Source organism: Dermacentor silvarum, chromosome 4 (genome assembly GCF_013339745.2).
Source record: "Dermacentor silvarum isolate Dsil-2018 chromosome 4, BIME_Dsil_1.4, whole genome shotgun sequence".
Classification (NCBI taxonomy): Eukaryota; Metazoa; Arthropoda; class Arachnida; order Ixodida; family Ixodidae; genus Dermacentor; species Dermacentor silvarum.
The window spans coordinates 14,332,049-14,352,949 of NC_051157.2; the positions used below are offsets into that span (position 1 = coordinate 14,332,049).

Consider the following 20,901-nt stretch of genomic DNA (forward strand, 5'->3'; position numbering starts at 1 on the left):
TTTGTTTTTCACCTATCTCGAAAAGCTTTTGCGCCAGAGCCCAGGTATCTCGAAATCTTGACTTCGAAAATACAGAAAAAGAAGCAATGGAGCATCGTCGTCATTGGGATCAATAATATTTCATTAGGATCAATCGTCTTGACTCGGCGCTAACCAGGTACGTCGTATTGGTACAGTGGCAGTAATGCCGTTGCCCATAGAGGGCGATATGGCTGGTGTTGATGCACACGAAAGTGACTGAGAATATATTACTGGTGGCATTTTGAAAAAGCTTACTATGCACTATGCATGACTGAGCGGGCTTCTGCTGTATCTTGAAACCCTGCTTATCTCGAAATTTCTTCCAGTTTTTTAAACTTAGAGTTAACGGAGTTTTACTGTATATACAGTGGAATCTCGATGATACGAAATCTCACGGGGTCACGAAAATATTCGTATTAGCCGAAATTCGTATCATCGAAACACAATTAAAACTAGCTAAATTAAAAAGTCAGAGTTGAACTCACTTGGAACACACACGTGAAAAGCATTTACAGTATAGACAACTTATAATGTAACCGTTTATAGTGCAGAACTGGCTACAACGCGGCCTTTTCCGACTCTCGTTTACCCTCCCATAGAACTCCATGTATACGCATACCGCTTACAGTGCAGCCACGTGAGATGCGGTTTCCGCGGGAAAATGTCACCGACAAGGGCGATAGCGAGCACGCTTCTCAACGAGGTGCGCCCACCGATGGGAGAGGAGATCAACGAGGGCGATGTGGAGGAGGATCCTGAGACGTGGAGCATGAGTCCAAGGGCGATAAAATTGTCGCCGCGCGCCGTATGTGCGAGTGAAACCTTCACGGAGAGCGAATGCACAGAGGAGAGAAAACGCGACTTCCGTCGCGCGAAAGGCCGTGGGGGTATGGGAGGGAGGGAGGGAGGGAGGGAGGGAGGGAGGGAGGGAGGGAGGGAGGGAGGGGGGGGTGAGGGGCGACGACGCTGTGCTGCGGCACCAAATGCGTATCGTGCAACTGGACGCAAGGGTAACTGGCGAGTATTTTTTTTTATATGCACATACATAAACATTACTTTATTTGCTTGCTGTGTGCACGTTGCTGCGAGTCGAAAAGCACGTGAAGACAACCGGCAGTACGTCACTGATCTACAACCCGTTCCGGTGTTTTATTATTGGCTGCTTGAGCACAGCACTTCCGGGCGACGGGCGACGGATTTCAAATTTGAAAAACCGAGCGATCGCGCGATTTCGACCACGCGACACGTCGCGCGAACGGCCCGTTTCGTCGCTCATACCGTCGCTCATCGCTGTCGCATGCATTTTCGCACATGTGGGGTTTGGCCTTTACTTGTAGTCGCAAATTTTCCGACTACTAAACACAAAATGGCCGCCCGTAAAGGGTAGGAGAATGGGTGACCATGAAAGAGGGGAGGAGGGAGCTTCAACACGCAGGAGTGAGGAGGGTGTGGGGTTCCCTAGGAGATACAACGAAACTTTGAATTACGGAGAACCTTGCCCTGAGGCATGGCTTCACAGCAGCATAACGCAAATTGCCACGAAGCCGCACTTGAACGTGAAATTTGCATATAACCCGCATATAATGTTTTGAAATTTAGGTGCGGCTTATACGCACAAAATATGGTAACCACGTCGCTAGTTTCTCCTATGACACGTTCGATTCTCTGGAACCCCAAAAACCACTTGGATTTTGTAACCTGATATGTTGCGGCGTTACCAAGATTGTCAGAAGCATTCAAGAAAAAAAAGAGAATTGCTCATAACTGACTTGCCAAACAATGAAATTCAGTAGACTTCTATTAATTTGATTTTTTCACTTATTTAATTCTGATCATAGGCCCCAGCCAGCACCCATAATATATTCAAATTATTCGGTGAGGGACAGTGTCAGATTCAGTACAGTGAATTTCTTGACCCATAGAAACTTATGGGTGCTGGCTAAGGCCTATTATCAGGATTAAATTAAGTGAAAAAGTGATGGTAGCTTAGTCGCTGCCATCAACTGCTCGTCACAATTTGTTCAAGATGTAACAACATTTTATTTAACGAATTGAAGGTGTTGCAACACTTGTTTGTATGTGTTGTATCCCCACCCTTATGTAATACACCTATTACGGGGTCTTTAAGGAAATAAAATGAGAATGAAATAACTTACTTGTTGAATGAACTTTTGTAATCAAAGACTGAAAGCAGCACATTGCCGTAGCCATCACAATACTATGTGAAAACGTGTTCTGTCAACATCTTGTAGTGACGATGATGACGACACTGGATTTGGGTGCGCTTCCAATTACACTGTGCAGGCAATCTTGAGCAATTTTCTTGGTAAAAGAAGGCGCGTTAGAATCGGGTAAATATACTAATTGTTAGCAGTTTTCGGTAGAAAATCTTCCTACGGCAGGCTGATAATAGGCTGTTTCTGCTGGTGATATTCTGCCTTTGATACATTCAATGTCCCCTAGCACCGCCAGGACAGACACTACTGCCATTGGGGTCCCAACATAAGGCATCATTTGGGTCAGGTGCATTCTAGTGACTAGACAAGTTCAAATTATTAAAGACGATGGTCCTTCTTGGGCTACCTAAACGCGAAACCTTTCCGTCTGTCTGTCACTCGATTAAACTGCCCAGCCAAAACCGACCAAGCTTCTAGCGCTGGAGTCACGGGGTCATACACGTCAACATTATACAGCGCAAAGGAGACCTCAGGCCTATTTGAAGCAAAATATGTGTACATAACTGTGATCCGCAACATTCATTAATTAAGAATACACATTGGACTTTTTACGTTAGTAAATGAAAAATCAACGCGTTAGAAATGGTGTCGAAGAGACGCTGCACGTTAAAACAAGCCGACTGAAGTTGCGGCTCTGTAGCCGGCTTTAAGCCAACAGTAATAAAAGGTCCCAACAGATATAGCGAGAGCAGGGCGAATGCGGGCAATTTGAATTGAATTCAGCAAAACCTCCATTGCATCCACCATGGGAAGAGTGAAGTAAGCAGATATGCGGCCAATTTTTTTGCTGAGGGACAATTTCAGGTTCAGTGCAGCGAATTTCTTGACCCATATAAATTTATGGGTGCTGGCTTCAGGCCTATGATCAGGATTAAATTAAGTGAAAAATCCAATGGAAGTTTACTGAATTTTATTGTTTGGCAAGTCAGTTATGAGCAATTCTCTTTTATTCTTGAATGCTTCTGACAATCTTGGTGACACCACAACATTTCAGGTTACAAATGTGTTTTAGCAGAGTTTTATAGCCAAGGATTTTGTGTGGTATACCAGCACTGATTTTTCTTTCTTCTTTTTAGGAAGGAGACTTGAAGGCAAGAGAGCCTAAGTCAGAGCCAGAAGAGAAGACAAAAGGCCACAAATTGGGACAAATTCAGGCTCTGATTGCACTCAGTGCTTTAGTACTGTTTGCTGCCATGGCATTAGCCATCTGGGTAATGCAGTAGAACAGTGTTGTGGCAGGAGTTTGAAATGACTGAAACTACACTGCTCTAGCAAAGAGAGAGAGAAAAATAAACATAAGACTATTGCAGGTATTTATAGTCCATTGCTGACATCATTCATGAAGTGTATTCATGCATTTCAGGTGCGCGGGTGCCTGAATCATTCTGGTTTTGTCCGTCTGTTGTTCATTTATGATGAACTCTGAACAATCTCTGATGATTGCGCTCTAACTTCATGTCGAGGTGGCATTTTGTGGTGCATGCCACATTTGGGTACATTACTTGTCTGTTTGACACAGAGTAAATCAGAAGTGTTGTCTGCAGCACAAAAGTCCAACAAAAGAATTGTGGCAGAAGCCATTTAACGATGATTGTTGATGTTAACGCGATTAGCATTGAAACAATGTAGAAACATGCCATATTGTGACTGCCTTAACATGTACTGTATGAGGCATATACTGCAGCCAGGCTCCTCCTCACGCTTCCCTCCGGACACGCTGTGCCATCTGGTGGCGGTGCTGAGCAGTCCGCATGTGGTGTGTCCAAATATATGTATATTCAGACAAGATTGTCAGAACATATGTGAGATGGGGTCGATATTGCCCGGCAGCAGATAAATTTTAAACAATTTTAACAGCGGAGCTGTTTAAGCCAACCGTCATCCGTAGCACGTTAACAAAAAAACATTGCTGAATGATTACATTACTGCGCGTTGCCTTGCAACCACCTCGCGGAGCGGCATGTGCTTCGCCTCCTCTCCGTGCCATGCACATGTTTCCTTGACATGGGACGTTAAGGAGAGGGAAGGAGAGCATGCGCGGGCTATGCTCGGGAGAGAGAAAGAGAAAATGAGAGCGAAAAAGAGAGAAATTGTAGCAGCACCAACGAGGCAACGCGCAGAGCTGCTGCCGACGCCATTCGCCTTCCCCATTTCCCCGCGTTCGCGCCGAACGCGTGCAGTGTCCGTGACTGCAGCAGGTGCCCCTGGCGGCGGCTCGGCAGGTTTCGACCAGCCATGCCCCAGCAAGTGTTGAGGCGCAGCTTGGCCATGACGTCACCGGGGAGATAAAGCTCGGAGCCACTGCGACGACAGCAGAACTCTCTGTGGCGAGCACATGTAGCCATGTAGACGACCAAAGAAGATCCGGACACCCGAAGAAGCTACCGCTCACCTTGAAGCACGTCGCGCAGCCAAGCAAGAATCTGTAAACAAGGGCCCAACCTAGGCCTCTGGTTGGCACGAAATGGTGCAGTCATATGTCAGTTGAGGCAAAACTTGGCACAAGGGATGTCTCACGGTTAGAGCAAGGGAAGGCATCGTCATTCTATTCTTGCCATTTGTTTGGCATTGCAGAAGATGTGGACTTCTGGTTGATCATGTATGAAAAAAGCAGGTGATGCACTTAATGTGTATTAAGTGCATGCCACATCTACAAATGCCACATCTACACAGTTTCATGTGAGTGAACAAGCCGGTGATTTACTAAAAAAGATTATGTATACATGTAGAGCAAGGGAAGGCATCGTCATTCTATTCTTGCCATTTGTTTGGCATTGCAGAAGATGTGGACTTCTGGTTGATCATGTATGAAAAAAGCAGGTGATGCACTTAATGTGTATTAAGTGCATGCCACATCTACAAATGCCACATCTACACAGTTTCATGTGAGTGAACAAGCCGGTGATTTACTAAAAAAGATTATGTATACATGCACATCTATTTATGAAATATTTGGTAGTGTGTACTGCTACCAGATATGTCATTGAACACATTTGAACTTCTCGAAAGTTACATAACTTGCATTTTGGACAAAGTGAAATAAGATTGCCTGCAAACAAATTAGCTTTATTGCGCAAGATTCCATGACGGATTGGTCATTTACAAACAGGTACAGGAACCCAGCTCCTGCACTAACAAATATCACAGTATATACTCAATTTCGTAAAATACCAAGTCCTAGCCCTAAACTGGTTTCCCTTCAGCATAGTGGAATGGGAAAACCTAGCGGGTTTTATTTACCTATGCAAAGTCAGAGCCTTTGGTCTTGGACTCTTCAAGTATGTAATTAGATTTGAAAGGAAAGTGCCGGACGTTTCAATGGCAATTTTGGTTTCCTGGAAATGTGCAGATGTCCAATGACACATAGCACTTTCAGGCTAGAGGAATGATGATGTTCTTCTTCAAGGATCTTTTTCTCGGTGGCACAACCAATCAAACATCTTGATTCAGTGGCAGCAGTCGTTCCTGCAAGGAGACAGTGTACACGTTAAAGGTCTTATGTTATCTGGGACTCCAGAGATTTGAATGCAATACTTGTCACCAAGAGCATATATGTGAAAAAATAGTGACATGTTGAGGACACCTGTGTAACTCTAATCCTTATTGCATGCAGCGATGGTTAGAAAATGCAGTGCTGTTGCCAGTCTCATTATTCACCAGAGTTAATCATGGGTAACGAAAGTATTTGCCTATTACGCAAACGAAAAATAATTCACATTTCGGCGATTTGGCCGGCTATGAACACTTGTATTGTGACAGCAGCAGGCTTTCGCAGCTAACTTTGCTACCTTCTTAAAAAAATGACTTCTTTGGGATGCACATGTTGTCGTCTGCTACAGCATTGCCTGTTGTGCTCTTCAAAATGCATGCACTGGATGGCACCACTCTTTCTGTGCGACAGGCAAAACCCTGCACTAATTACCCAGCCCCAAAGCCATATTAAAGTGCAGTGGTTAGCATGCTCAGCTCCCAACTAGTTGCACATTGCTGCAGAGGAAAAAGTTTGTATCTTCAGTGGCGGTAGTAAAGTTTTTTTCTTCAACCTAAGGCAAAGGTGAGGCCGAGACGATGGCCTGCTGATAACAAGATAATGAAGACTTGACGAGGACCGTAGGTTCGGCATAAGAAAAAGAACTGACGAACACGGCAAACCCCAGTTTGGAGTTTTTAACTGCCATTTCATTAAAAATGCACTAATGATAGGATGCTGGATTTTTATCACATAAAAATGCTCTCCCAAGCCTATGTTCTGCAGCGAGTCTTGTTCTTTGTTTCTTTTACAAGAATGCAAGTACTTGCATGGTGTAACTTTCTCCAAAAACATGCTTGAGTGTCAGCTGCTCAATGATGGAGCACATTATAATGTGGCCAGGTCATCTAAAGGACTTCTGATGAAAAATGAGAGCCTGATATGCTCAAACAGAAGTAAGCACTTTTATTATTCACCAGTCACAGTACCTCAAGAAAGCAAACTCTGAAAATAGTACTTGCACTTTTATTAGGCACACAAGGATTTGTAAACTTACAAAGCATACAAATGTGAAAGGAACACTTTCAGAGTGCTAGTAACATTTGTATTGCACATCTACTTGGCTAGATGTATCAATTTCTCATAACCACAGCATATGTTAAGAAAAAAAGAAAACTGCGTGGAAGATAGGAAGGTTTTGAAACTGGTTATGTGAATGCTGTTATTGTTGGCTAAGTGCTGTGTTGCTGCATAGTTATATGGCAAAGATTGACAAGGCATAGTGGTGGCACTTGTATTTGCATCACATACATTTAGCACACATCTACATGTCAAGCGCTCATTTTGACATTACCAGCTTGAACTTCATGAAGCTGAACTTCAATGGCAGACATCTTTCTCCCTCAATGTTGTATGGCTCAAATATGCTTAATTTAAGCAATTCAAGTATGATGCCCTGCTGGTCTATGGCGGACTGATGGGGCATGCTGTCTTAGTGGACGCAATTAACTTAAGGTTCCTAAATGGCAAAGAAGACTACCTGGAAACACTGCGCCTGCCTGCCAAGCAATGCATGTTGTCTTCCCAGGGCTATGTGCAGTGGCTGCTACTTAAAGGGCAATAAAGAATATTAAGATGTATCAGTAAATTATGCTTTTGGAATAGCAAAGCCGCAGCTCTTACCATGTCTTATCTTGGCAAGACAGATAGATGGTAGTGAGGAAAGGATTGGTGGCAGTGCCACCCTAAAATTCTTGCACCAGCTACCTGCGACATCATGAATTTTGATAACATCTGCGCGGATATAGTTAATAGTTGACCAGTAAAGGACTACACTGAATTCTGAAGGAAGAAGACTTAACCTAACAAGTATCAAGAACATCTCTTGCCTAAAATGGTTGAAATGTAAAACAAAAAATGAATTGAAATCCGCGACGCTGCACAGACCATCACTAAGGTTTCAGCACATAATTTAAATAAGGGAAGTTTGGTATACCAGTCTAAATGGATTTAATGTTAGTGTCCCTTTAAGAGAAAGCATTACCATAGAGTTTTAAAATATATAAAAATATAGAAATGATCTTGGTCAGCACCCAATGAACCGATTTTCATGAGGTTTGTTGCATTCAATAACATCTACTGGCTGAACAGAGCAGGTTATTTTTTATTGAGGCCTTGAATTTCTTTTACACAAACTGCCCCCCCCCCCCCCCTCAAAAAAATAAGCTTGACGTTTACAATATTAATACACACAACTGTCACGATACTGTGAACAACACTCCAAAATATACCACTCGTCTGGATAGGAGCTCGAGGTAACGTTAAGATTTTGTGCGAGTGGTAAATGAATAGATCATATTTGTCTGCTTTTGGACACTAGTAGATACAGTTTACAGAATTACAATATTTATTTTTGGTGCAGAGTCAGAGTTGAAAACTGAACACTTAAATTTTTATCTTTCTGGCAATTTGTTTTTTGCAGTGACCCAAATTAAAGTTCAACTATAACAGTCAATAGAACTTAAATTTCTCTCTCAACTGCTCTAAATTCCATAACAATCAGGTCAAGAGTTGTCCAAGACAGCGTGTTTGCATTTCACCTGTGTCCTGAGGCTTGCTCATAAGTCACCCGACATCGAGTGAGGTGTTGCAGACCAGCAGGACATAGAGAAAAGAGCAGACACAGTTAACTTGGCAACTTTGCCATCAATGGGTTTCCAATTAGCAATGATCACTGGGAAAGGCTGCACCTGCCTGCTACATGATGACTGCTATTTTTCCCAGGGCCATGCACAGTATGTAACTAGGCATCCCTGACTATGTGATACTGAAACTGCAGCAATCATTTATGTTGGATTGCATTCATTGTACTACAATGCAAAAGTGTTCAACACTTCAATGCTCTGAACTCTTTAAATACTGTGCTAGGCACAACGCCTACTGATGACTGTATAACAAGAACGTTCTGAATACGACAGTCTTGCAAAGGAAGCAAGTCAATCTCAGTGCACGATTCTGAATTAGTTGGAATTGCTTATCAAACAGGAAATGACATAACCAGTTTGCATTCCAGACAGGAAAATGAAAATTTCAGAGCAAGATAAGCTTGCGAGGTACATCCATTTAATTTTGTGTAAATATACACACAATTAGAACTAAGACACTGGAATCAGCTATTCAGTAATGGAAAAGAGGAGGTCAATACCCTCACTTCAGCAGCGAGAAAAGGAGGTGGTGCCATAATGGTTTTATAAAACAAAATGGCTTTCTGACAAAGTTGAACTGACTTTCAAAATTGCCAAAACAATAGTAGCTTAATATCAGACTGCAATACTCTATGCTGTGCACTGTCTTCTGTGCATTGATATTCAGCGATTCCTTCCAAAGTTTAGAAACTTTCTTAACAGCTTTTTTGTAACAGATAATGTACTTGATAACTTGACTGCACCGACCAATATTTACAAATGAAAGGAGCACTTGAAATATTAACTTGCATAACCTTTAACTGAATATGTCACATGTGGATCTTGTAACCAGACAATGGTATTGCATCGAAAGTGCAAGATCATGATCATGTTGCATTACCATTCACTCAAGGAAACAATGCCATAGCCCTGAAAAGCAACACTACAGTGCAACTTAGATAATGATAAGGTGATAAAAGGGTGATAGGAGTGCACTAACTGCTCATGATTATTTGGACCATATGACCTCGTGGCTAACTAGTTTATCATACAAAATTTCCAGAAAGCAATCTTGAATACTGGAAAAAGAATAAAATGGGCAAGGAAACAAAAGTACAGTAAAGATTATTATTAACAAGGCATAATTTTGTTACAAAGGTAAACAGTGAAGGCAAACAAGAATGAACTTGCAGAAATCAACAGTACAACCTGTTCACAAATGAACAAAAGATTCTGGCCTTGTAAGGCTAGAACACTTGCAACTTGCCAATGACCATTCGTCAGCTTTGAGCCGAAGACTTTAGTGCTCTGTAAGTGAACAATTAATCAGTCAAATGAGAACCCCCCACGCAAGTTTTTGGAATGAGGAAGCCAAAAAAAGGTGAAATTTCGTGATACTTTGCCTGGTTATATAGCTACAAATCGGGAAGTACAGACAGCATATTTGGGATATGAAAGAAATAAGTATTGTATGTATTCCAATAACATCTTTGAGCAGCAGTTTAAGTGTTATAATAAAAAAAAATAACATGGAGGTTCAATGTCCCAAATATTACACAAGAAGAGGCCACTGCTCTTTTGACTAGAGTAGCTGATGCTCACAACCTGTTAAATGTGTTGGCATTAAAATACCAATGCCAAATGTGTTGTCAAAAGTATGCAAGGCAGTTTTCCATAATCCTGCACAGGAACTTTGTAGCCAGTTTTGACCAATGCTGAAGATGGGACAATGAACGTAGAACATAAACACTGCCACAGGCTTCCTTATGTGCAGAACAGGGATGGCCTCTTGCTGGCTAGACTGAGCTGAAAGCCAATAAGGGGCAAGGTGGTGATGTTTGCAGCTATGGAAGATTCGTTCACAACAAGCATCAGCATGCATCAGTGAAACAGCACATGTGTGCGCCAAGGAAACATAAGCAAGCGCACTGCACCTAACCAGAAAAAAAAAAAAAAAAAAACTGCATTGGCATTCATTTCACAGCAACCTTAAAGAATTTGACAGCTCAAAGGGCACATGTGCACACATGACGAGTGGCACACTATGTTGCATGGTGTTTTTACCATAGCCAATCATTTGATGTACTAGCATTCATTATGTGTTAATTCACGCTCTGTGTCCCATTTTTAACACTGAGGCTTGTAGTACATGCAGCTGGAGCTCGAACTCGTCGTCCTATGTACTCCTGTTAATATCAACTATGGCCCAAGACTGTAAAGAGCTGGGAGAACCAGAGTTTCATAACAGTTACAAAACCTCTACGTTGAGCTCAAAGTATTCCTACACACCAACCTGTGCAGGCTAGCAATGCCCCATAATTTAGTGACAAAATGAAATAGTTGATACGCTGTTGCTGTCCACTGCCTGAAACAGAAATTACTAGAAAAAAAAAAAAAAAAAAGGAGGTATAGTGGGTGGTTGCAGGGAGGTGTTGGACATGCAAATTGGACATATTTATTGTTTTCATAACTATGCACTTGTAGCACATTTATTTTCTTAAGGTAATCGATGAAGCAGTGCAATTTCGTGGGCAAAGCATTTTATAAATAGCTTTCTTTCCCACAGGTGGTGTGACAATTAGCCAAAGCACACCAGCACTTACTGCCAATCAGCATGTTTGAAATGTGAAATATCCGCAACCAGCATGACAGAAGAACTTTGGGAAGCTCTTTCGCTGCACATGTCTGTTTAGAGGCTTGCAGTACCATGAGGGGCAGCAACACTACATAGCTCCAACATGTTACGTTGCCTGCACACTTTTGACAAAGAGTGTATGTCACACATGTACAGTGCTCACGGATTGAAACGCGACAGGCAAATTTTGGGTAGAACTCTTTTTCTGTGCAATTACTCAACAGTACCATGCCTTGTTTCTTCGAATCTGGTCACGAAAGGTGACTTGGACTCTGATCTAAGCATAGGAGTCGAGATTGCGCCGATGTCACACAAACTACCGCCCGTGGAAACAAAAGCATGCGCTTTTGTTAGGCCTAAATTGTCGCGTTTCAATCCGTGAGCACTGTACACTGTATCACCTTGCGTCACAGCTCCAAGCCTCGTGTTAGGATACCAACAAAGAAGCATCTGCCAACACGGCAAACAAGGGTTCCAACACAATGTGCAAGAGATGCCACTTCTAAAGAAAAATTATGCCAAGCAATAAACACCACTGGAATAACAGTAATTATTCAGAATAATGTAAAGCTTGCATAGAAAATTGCCAAGTCCAACCACCACACAACTAGAACAAAACAAAAGTAATAAAGTGCAAATACTATCACGTACAAGCTTAATGAGGCAGAGTAAGCAAATATGCTGCAGCACAGAGTAAAATAAGTGCCCAACCTTCTAGAACCGTTAAACTGTGAAGTCCAGCATAAAAAGCAAACATGAAACTCGAATCTGATGCTAACCTAACACTGGTAGTGCAAGTGATGATTTTTTTTTCCCCCCGCTTAGTTTGCCACGTGGCATAACGTCAGTATGAAACTAAATATGATATTTATGGGGAATACACAGTGCGAGTGCTAAACAGTACTCTATATGTGAGGGTAATAAGCTAAATAAGCCTGGTTTGTAAACTTGGCATGTAAAATATACATAAAAAAGAAAGGATAAATTTATGGCAAGCATTGTTTTTTATTCACCAAGTAAACAGACAGCAAAACTTCATAACGTTTGGCTAGGTCAAAATGCCTGCCTAACATTTGTGTAACCTTCTTCAGGAAAGTCTGGCTTTCCAGCAAGCTCGGCATTTTTCACTCCAACACTAATAAAACTGCAATGATAATCTGAACTTCAGTAATGAAAGTACACTAGCAAGTCCTGTGATTCTACACAAGTTACAACGCAAATGAGATTCCTACACCAGTAAATAAAGATCACAATTTAGATTCTAGAGAGTCTCCGAAGGAACTAGGCAATTGGAAAAAAATTGTTATATATCAAGATACTTTCTCCCCCATGCAAGAATGCTTCTAGTGTACAAAGCGTATCACCATCAAAAAACAAAATATTACATAAAAAGGCAGCATCAAAAGCAAGGCCACTTTTTCTTCCGTCAAACCGCACCAATGAAGACTTGATGAACGATGATGAAGACGATCATGAACAGAACAGCTACGTCCTGTAATACTTTACAAGCAAAGAGAAATCACTACTTTATCACTAGTTGTGCCTTTTACAAAGCAAAACTGTCAAGCAGATTCATTCCTCCCATACCAAGATCAAAACGGAGATTGTATTGTAGGTTTGCCAAGCTATGACAACACAAAGCATACACATTCCATCAGATTTCACTAAGCTGACATTTATACATCTCATTGCTGAGTAATGAGTAATTACTGAGTAATGAAGATACAATAGCTGCTGGCATACACATGCTCTGGCTGCACCAAATGCATAGACAAGTCAGGTTTAGTTTTTAGCCCAATTCACAGAGTGATTATGGAGAACTGTCAAGTCGTATCTCAGGTAAAAAAAGGCATAACCTGATAGATGACACATTTAAGACAGCCTTAGCTGTGACCTTGAATTGTTCAAAAGAAATATACAGGTCTCGATGAAGTCGAAAGAGTGGAGGTCAAGTGTTGTCGTTTCTTAGGCCCCCCCCCCCCGCCCTTTGTAACTGTTATACGATGAACATTCGATCCAGCCCAGAATGACAGGTGTTAGCCCAACAAGTGTGGTGTCAATTCAGCATCATTTAGTATTTGCAGCCCATTAGCAGCTGTTCAGAGTCCCAGGAATGATGGAGCAGACAAAATATGGGCTTTCATAGGATGAGATGATTATGTAACGTTGCTTGCATGAGGCACGTGAACACGCTCACAATGCGGCAATGTTGATGACGTGTTTGCACCACGCTGAACTCCAAGCGGAGCCAAGCTCACTCTTAATCGGGACCGAGGGCATGTTTCAGAGAGATATCGGCACACTATGTCGCAGTGACTCAGCTGACCTTGTCCTCTGTGCTTTCACACTGAAGGTTTGAAACGTAAAGCGCCTTGTCTGCAAAGTCCCAGTAGGAAGTCATATGGAATCCCATGTTGCATATCACCACAACGTATTCGCTTGCTGAAAAGAGGGTGTACACTGAAAAGAAAAAAGGGAAAGGAAGCATAAAAAAACATCAACTCTCACTCATCTCATTACGGCTTAAAGAGTACTGTCTAACTAATGTACAGTGTGAATACACTGCATTAACACAACAATCCGAAGCAAATGTGCACCCTCCCTTAAATGGTTGGCAAAAGGGGCAGCACACTTGCCCGAGGTCATGAAACGGACAGCACTCAAAGAGCCCTTGAATAAACAGTTTTTACCCGTTGTTTATACCTGTAGTCTTTTTATGCACGCAGACTGAAAGCACGTGAGAATTTCTCAATTTAAAATGTACTGCCTGAATTCTTTTGTGTGCACACTGCGTGAATCACTGAATTCCCAACGATCGACAGGCTGTTTTAATAATGATCACTAAGCAGCTCCATCCCAGGAGTGTGGCAGGTCTTCACGGAAGGAAGACAGGACAGTGGTTCGCTCACAACTGAATTACAAATGAATAAACAAATGAAAAAAATATAAATTTAAAGAAAATGTTAAAAAAATTATGGGGTTTTACGTGTCAAAACCACCACCTGATAATGAGGCACACCGTAGTGTGGGACTCTGGATTAATTCAGACCACTTGGGGTTCTTTAACATGCACCTAAATCTAAAAGCGCACGGGTGTTCTCTGCATTTTGCCCCCTTTGAAACGCGGCCGCTGTGGCCGGGATTCGATCCCGTGACCTCGTGCCTCAGCAGCCCAACACCATAACCACTGTGTGCATGCTCATCCTAACCCTTCAATTATGAACATTGACGAACTAGCCAAACCCGTCATCTTGTTACAGCCAGAGTCTTTAGACATTAGCCACATGCCACTGCAGAACTCCCGAGTGTTAATGTTACTCAGTAATAACATTTAATGTTAAGACAAGGTTTGTCAGTGGCCCTTGGTTGATAACAGCAACCAGGCTCTACCACAGGCTTTCTTTATACCACTGTGACAATCAGTCACAGGAAATGGAGAATTCAATATAGTTGAACTATACAAACACCTCATATGCTCAGCAGCTTTCACAATCACTCCAATGAATGTTATTTGAGCCAGGATGACTCAAATAATGGTCTATACACGTGCAACGAGGCCTGCAACCTTTACTGTTTATATTTCATAGGTACCATAGCAGGCAGGTGTTCAGGAAAACTGCTTGAAAAGTAACCTTGAACAGTCGTCCCACTATGTCAGAGAATGTGAGGCCCTTGCACACAATACAATGCTGTTGGTGGCAATTTGCATTTTACAGTGGGCTATGCTACATAAACACGCTCTAGCCTCATGAACACCTTCAAAAGTCACGTACAACATGCTACGCTTCAAAAGCGATAGTTCAAAAGGATTCTGGAGTACAGGGGGTACAGTTATTGTGACATGAAAATAAAGACTTAGTAGGAGGGAGTAAGAAAGAACAGGACGAGTGCCAATATGTCGCACATCGCACTAACATGTACCCCCAATACTTGAACCAACTCGCCCAGCAACATATTCTACTCGATTCTGGAGTAGTAAGGCAGCAAGTGTCACTACTTTCAAGGGCGGCAAAGGCTGACGAGGTCATCCATTAAAGTGCCTGTCCGATTAATTTCTATCACTAATCGATATCAAACGTTATGCCAAATTTTACTACTATTTGTTAAGCAACACGAGAACAAGGTGAGAGCTGGAGCCAACGTTTCGACAAGTGGACTTGTCGAAACGTTGACTCCAGCTCTCACCTTGTTTTCGTGTTGCTCATCATCTTGAATTTCCATCTCCCGCATTTTCCCTGGATTGCTATTTGTTACATTTTATGGATGCTATGGCCTGTAGAAGGTTTGCAGGAAAACCTCGAAGATTAAGAAACTGCAGTTTTAGGAAAAGACCATTTTTGGACCTTTGCTACTGTCTCTTATTGATTATTTTTATTTATTTCTTTATTGAGTACCCGCTTCGCCATTCAAGCATTACAGCAGGGAGGGTACAGTTCATATAAACAAACATGCAAAATTACATTCATAAAGCATGGAAGAAATCATCACTTGAACAAATACAGACAGTGTCAGGTGGTAGAGTATTTCAATCTCTTATAGTATGAACACAGAAGAGTAGCGGAAAGCGCCACCCTTAAAAGGAATCTCACATTTAAAAATTTGTGATCTCGCCTTTTAGAACATGTGGGCGGCTGAAAATACAATTCCATAGCTATGCCCACTTAAATGCTAAAATCATGCCCATTTAAATGTCAACAGAGACTACTCACTTCCTGGTTCGCAGCGCGTGGTATGTCGAATGAAAAAGAAGGTACACAGAACAGAGAGGACGACAGACATTGTAGTCAGCTGCTTCTTCACCTTCAAGGAGTATGCTTCCTATGAGAGGGGGGGACAAGAAAAGCAGGCAATAAGCAATTATTACTGATAGAAACACATTCAGTAGCTCCACTTACCAGTCCTGAGAGTGATCGTCTTCGACCAAGGCTTGGCATAACACAGCATAGTATCATGTACATTAGGGAGCACAATATGAACGTTACAAACATCTTTTCATGGATAGCTGAAAATAAAAATTCAGTTTTTAGTGAGATTATGCCCTCTTGTTTTTAACAAACAGTCTCCTATGCTTTGAAGCAGCAACATGTTGAAAAGAGAAAGTACAGTGTCTACTGATAGCACAGCACAAGCAATAGCAGCTTAATGCAAATGGAACAATGAAACACAAATTTGGCCACTTTTCCAACAAAAATCACTGAAAAAAAAAAAAATACACCTCCATTCCACCCTGTGAAATTGGATGTACAGCGAAGCCGGTGCGGACGTTAGACAAGTACCATCACCCCAACTGATGTTAGACGATGTTGCACAAGCACCACCAGCACAAGCGACATTAGTCATGTGCGCGAACACTTGTGTGGAAGTGCAGCATCCATCCCCATTCTTGCGCAAATGCGTAAAGTACGACTTACACACAACCTGCAGACATTATAGCATCGAATTGTAATTCGAATATATGAGAAAACATGACTCTGTTTCGTGGAAACTCGCACAAAACCTTTCAGCTGCCGTTTCGTTTTTAGGCCCTCCGCCTGGCGCAAGAGCATTTTTGAACTAATTGAATTTCTCGAAGTGAAATGGGGTCAGAAAATTCTTAAAGTACGATTTAAACATAGCCTACAGACATGACTGCATCGGATTGTAATTCGAATATATGAGAAAACATAATTCTGTTGCACGGAAACTCAAACCCAAACCCTTTTTCTAGCTGCCGTTTTTTAGGTTAGCACGCCGCAAGAAATCCCAACCAACTAGAGGTTAACAGCTTCGCTGTAAAAGACATTTTCTGTGAATTTGTCTGCCACACATAAATAATCACAATTGAAGTTCTCTTGGCATGACAATTCAAATGACATTACTCTGGCCATGCTCCTGACAAAAAAAAAAAAAAAAGTACAAGGTAGTCTGACAGAGTCTGGTTCAATGCATGTTTCTACTCGCAGACACCTTTCTGTGGCAATGAAGGGAAAGGTACGAAAGCAAAGCTCCTGAAAAAACGTGCTGCATTCTAATTCATGTTAGCTTAAGCTGTGGAAGAGAACATCTTATTTATACAACAAATAACACATACACAACTGAGTGTCAGATTTAAATTATTTTGATGCCTTTCTATTCCATGCTTGAGCAAATGGAAACCGTTGGACGTTGAAGTCGCATTGATTTAGTATCTATTCCAAGAAACCAACAGCCACGGTTCCAAAGGTGCTGTCAAACCGTGCTGAACTACTTGGCACAGTAACATGTGAGCAGAAGCCAGCTTCACACCTATAGCTTTTCTTTCATTGCCACAGAAAGTTGTCTATGAGCATAGTATACCTTAGAAACTAGCAAAGTGTTTGGGTAAAACAAAGCACTTGCCATAATTTTCAGTAGATGTGACATTGGAGAGGCCCAGCAGTGTGAGGATCTCGGCAATGTTTAACCAGAAAGCAATTCGGGCAACATACTGATGCTGGGTGTCAAGCATGTTCTGGTAGTAGCGATGGTACATAGCACTGATGAGAATCCTAGGAGCAGAATGTAGCGCAATCCCAAAGCGCCAAATATAGCGCTGTGGTGTGTGGCCCCCTATCGCTGCACTGACAGACGGAAGATAGTTTGCCACCTGCAGGAATTCAAGAGGGCAGTGTTTACAAAGAAGCACAGATTTTTTTTTTCTGTAGCTGTATTCCCCCCTGGAATGAAAAATTTCAGCTCTTCTCTTTCGACAGCAGTCTCGCATAGCTTGTCTACTTCCTCGTTTGGTGTATGAAGTTCACGATGCCATCCTCAAAATATTTTTGTTTGCATAATGTTAACACATTCAATGTGTGATCCTCCACACAGCAGTGCATAACATCTGTTGCGATGCCATTTTGTTTCTGCCAACTGTCACGTAAAATCAATCAATTGCGAAACAAAAATTCCTCATGTATCACTTAAACTTTAACACGGTAACCATGATAGGTAAAACAATATTACATGCAGTAGGACTCAGTGCATCACTTGTGGCAAACATTTGCAGCGACACACAAACAATCTGCTGATGACTGCCTGAAGTAGCCTTGCTTTGTATTTAGCTAACCTGTTTGACACAAAGGTACTTTGGTCTGGCACTGGCCCAAGCCTAAGACAAGGAGAGCCAGGTGGCCTGAGCCTGGCCTGTGCTGCATACAAGCTCTCAGTAGATGTGTGCCCATGCAGATGTGTCCACAGGCTCAATGTTTGTCTTAGCCAAGGAGTTGCCATGCAGCAACCAGCTTCCCACATGCTATCTTGTGCAACCATTGTTGTTGCTCAACAGCCCTCTGCAACTTTTATCGAAATATATCTCTGGCAAAACTGAGGATTCACAGCAGTGACAAAGCATTTCCACTTTGGCAAATGCCTTTTCACCTACTTCTGCTAATTCGATGAATTGAAAGCTACGAGAGATGTTCTCTCGTACTCACAATGGAGAAAGACATAGTGAAGTCAATGGAAGAACACAGCCCCACCACTGCAAACACAGTACGGAAATGCTTACAATAGCTTTTGCTGCAAGGCCCTCCTAATGGCCCTCCCTCCGCTTACCCACAAATTTCTTTTGTCGCATCCACTTCTGCTTAGCTTCCAGGAAATTATCATTCCACAATACACCAAGTTTCATACTCAAGCTCGTAGTAAACAAGCTAATGCAGCAGAACATTACAAATTAGCACAGTTAATTTCAGTAATATGGAATCTTTTATTCTGTTCCAATGTCTATTTACTCCAAACCCAGTCACTGTTATAGGACACTCAGCCAAACACAGCAAGATGACTCGCAGGATCCCTTATCTGCTGTCTCACTGTAACAGAGTAATTCTAAAAAAGATTTGATTTTTGCACATACTGAAGTCAGCTGGTGCAGTAATGCAGGAAAGCTAACGCTGATGTTTGACCTTTTTCTTTATCTGGCTGACCTTTTGTTCTGTTCTGATTAGACTGCAATATTCATGAACGAAAACATACCTATGGAGTAGACAAACTTTTCAAAGAGGTTGCATTGCTTACAGCACGTAAGCAATGCTGGTTACGAGAAGCACAGCAATGGTTTCACAGCATCTTGCTTCCTCAAACAAGACTGGAAGTATTCTAATTACTGTACACTTGGAGGTCATTTCTAAAATTGCATCAATCTTCTGAGCACATGTCCACTTACAAAATGAAAAAAAAAAAAAGCACTTAACTTTTACACATGAACCTTTGTGTCCTAATTATGTCTTTTGAGCAAAAAACTCAAAGCACTGAGGTTTCTGTGACAGATCGCAAGCTGCACAGAAATGGTACACTTGCTATAATACAAACTCATAAGAACAACAGATTTGTGTTTCAATTATTAAAATTTTATTAAAATATACTCCCTAACCAAAGTATGGGTTATTAACACATTTGATTTCAAATTCCAGCTATCCTGTTCTTGCCCCTTCACTTCACAGTGCATTAAACGTAGTACCTTGACTGTACTATAAATAAATAAATAAATAAATAAATAAATAAATAAATAAATAAATAAATAAATAAATACACGCCTTCACTTTGCTGCTGAAAAAACAGCCTGTGAAATAATTTTTTAACCTTACTTTCTTTCACATGTTTACATTCCAAAGCAGAACGAAAATATCAAGTTTTACTCCGCTGCTATACCCGGAAAATAGATCAGAATACTACAGCAGCCAGGCTGCGAGTTGGTAGCAGATTAATACGAATGTCACAGTCGGAGGATGCGACGGAAAGACGACCCAGTTGACAATTTTCCGCTTGTTCAACTCTGTTGATTGATGACGTAAGCACGTAACTTTCTTTCTTCGTGCCATCTGCGCGGTACGTGTCCTCCATTGCGGAAAAAAGAAAAGAAGGGACATAAAACAAAGGGAACGAAGCGGACACAACAGTTAACACCTATCCTCAAAACAATCGTAGAACGCCAGCAAAAAGAAACCATAGAGGGGCTAGTGCGTAAAGTGCAGCAGCACTAGTGACTGTAGTTGAGGCCCTTCCACACACGATTATATTTATTTCGACCTTCGAACCGGGAATTTGTGTATGTAGTCTGTACGAGACATTAAACGTTCAAACAAAGGAAAACACGCGTGTACGCCGAAGAAGGAGGGACCAGTGAATTATGCAAAAGGTATACGCGTACCCCACAGTGCGTCGACGTGACTGAAGAAAAGTTGTACAGCAGCGACCACAGGACACAGAAGACAAACGAAGTGAAGGGAAGCAACACGGTAACCACTGCCAATATCCGAAACGGTATGCGGAGAAGTTCCGCCGGCCGGGCCATTGTCGGTGCCATCGGAATGTCTAGCAACACAGGCGTGCTAAACAGCTTCCTTGACGAGTCCAGCGCTTGGGTTTAGTTGCTGCGCCGCGAAAGTACTGTCGATATTGGGCATATTGCGGAGCTGTTGGCTTTTGTGGCTAAAATTTTGGCGCTGCTACACAGACAACATTGCGGAACCAGCGGACAGAGCCACAGAGCGGTGAAGGACGTGCATTCACAGCCACCAATGCGAACTTTTTTTTTCTTTGCTGGCCGTGACTGCTGCGACCCGGTCGCAGCAAACAAAAGGTGCCCAAAACGTTTGGTGCGACCCATGACGTCACGTCCGTAATAACCCATGATGTCACGTCCGTTTATTTTCATGGCGGCTGTTTTTCGGGGCCGGTCGCGTTGTGAAGCGGTCCGTATTCCGTGCCTTCTTACAGAGTAAGTAATCCATTTTTCCACTCTATATGCATGTAATAAAAGGTTGGGGCTGTCAGCTGCTTGATGTGTTGCCGTTAGTTATCTTGCGCGCATATTTTGCGTCGTGACGGCGTCAAATTGCAGCCGGCCCGTGGAATAGG

At 42.1% G+C, this 20,901-nt stretch overlaps 3 protein-coding genes and 1 long non-coding RNA gene across 4 annotated transcripts in view; 1 reads left to right on the forward strand and 3 right to left on the reverse strand.

The window, feature by feature from the left end:
• Positions 1-3,347, forward strand: part of LOC119449479 (NF-X1-type zinc finger protein NFXL1) — a 47,773-nt gene extending 44,426 nt beyond the window's left edge. The window contains exon 19 of the mRNA XM_037712661.2: positions 3,335-3,347. Within this exon, the coding sequence (XP_037568589.2) occupies positions 3,335-3,347 (13 nt within the window). The remainder of the gene's footprint in view (positions 1-3,334) is intronic.
• Positions 3,348-5,310: 1,963 nt separating this feature from the next.
• LOC119449480 (post-GPI attachment to proteins factor 2-like) lies at positions 5,311-20,530 on the reverse strand. The gene is made up of 6 exons (XM_037712662.2): positions 20,192-20,530; positions 17,404-17,650; positions 15,942-16,048; positions 15,756-15,864; positions 13,373-13,506; positions 5,311-5,723 (listed from the first exon to the last, which is right to left on the reverse strand). The coding sequence occupies exons 1-6, from the start codon at positions 20,345-20,347 to the stop codon at positions 5,691-5,693; spliced, it is 786 nt and encodes a 261-aa protein (XP_037568590.1). The 5' UTR covers positions 20,348-20,530; the 3' UTR covers positions 5,311-5,690.
• Positions 6,675-8,209, reverse strand: LOC125944648 (uncharacterized). The gene is made up of 2 exons (XR_007466326.1): positions 7,979-8,209; positions 6,675-7,939 (listed from the first exon to the last, which is right to left on the reverse strand). It is a non-coding gene; the product is annotated as an uncharacterized LOC125944648 (long non-coding RNA).
• Positions 11,189-20,901, reverse strand: part of LOC119449490 (post-GPI attachment to proteins factor 2-like) — a 354,194-nt gene continuing 344,481 nt past the window's right edge. The window contains exon 6 of the transcript XR_007466324.1: positions 11,189-11,700. The gene's annotated coding sequence lies outside the window, so the exon portion shown is untranslated. The remainder of the gene's footprint in view (positions 11,701-20,901) is intronic.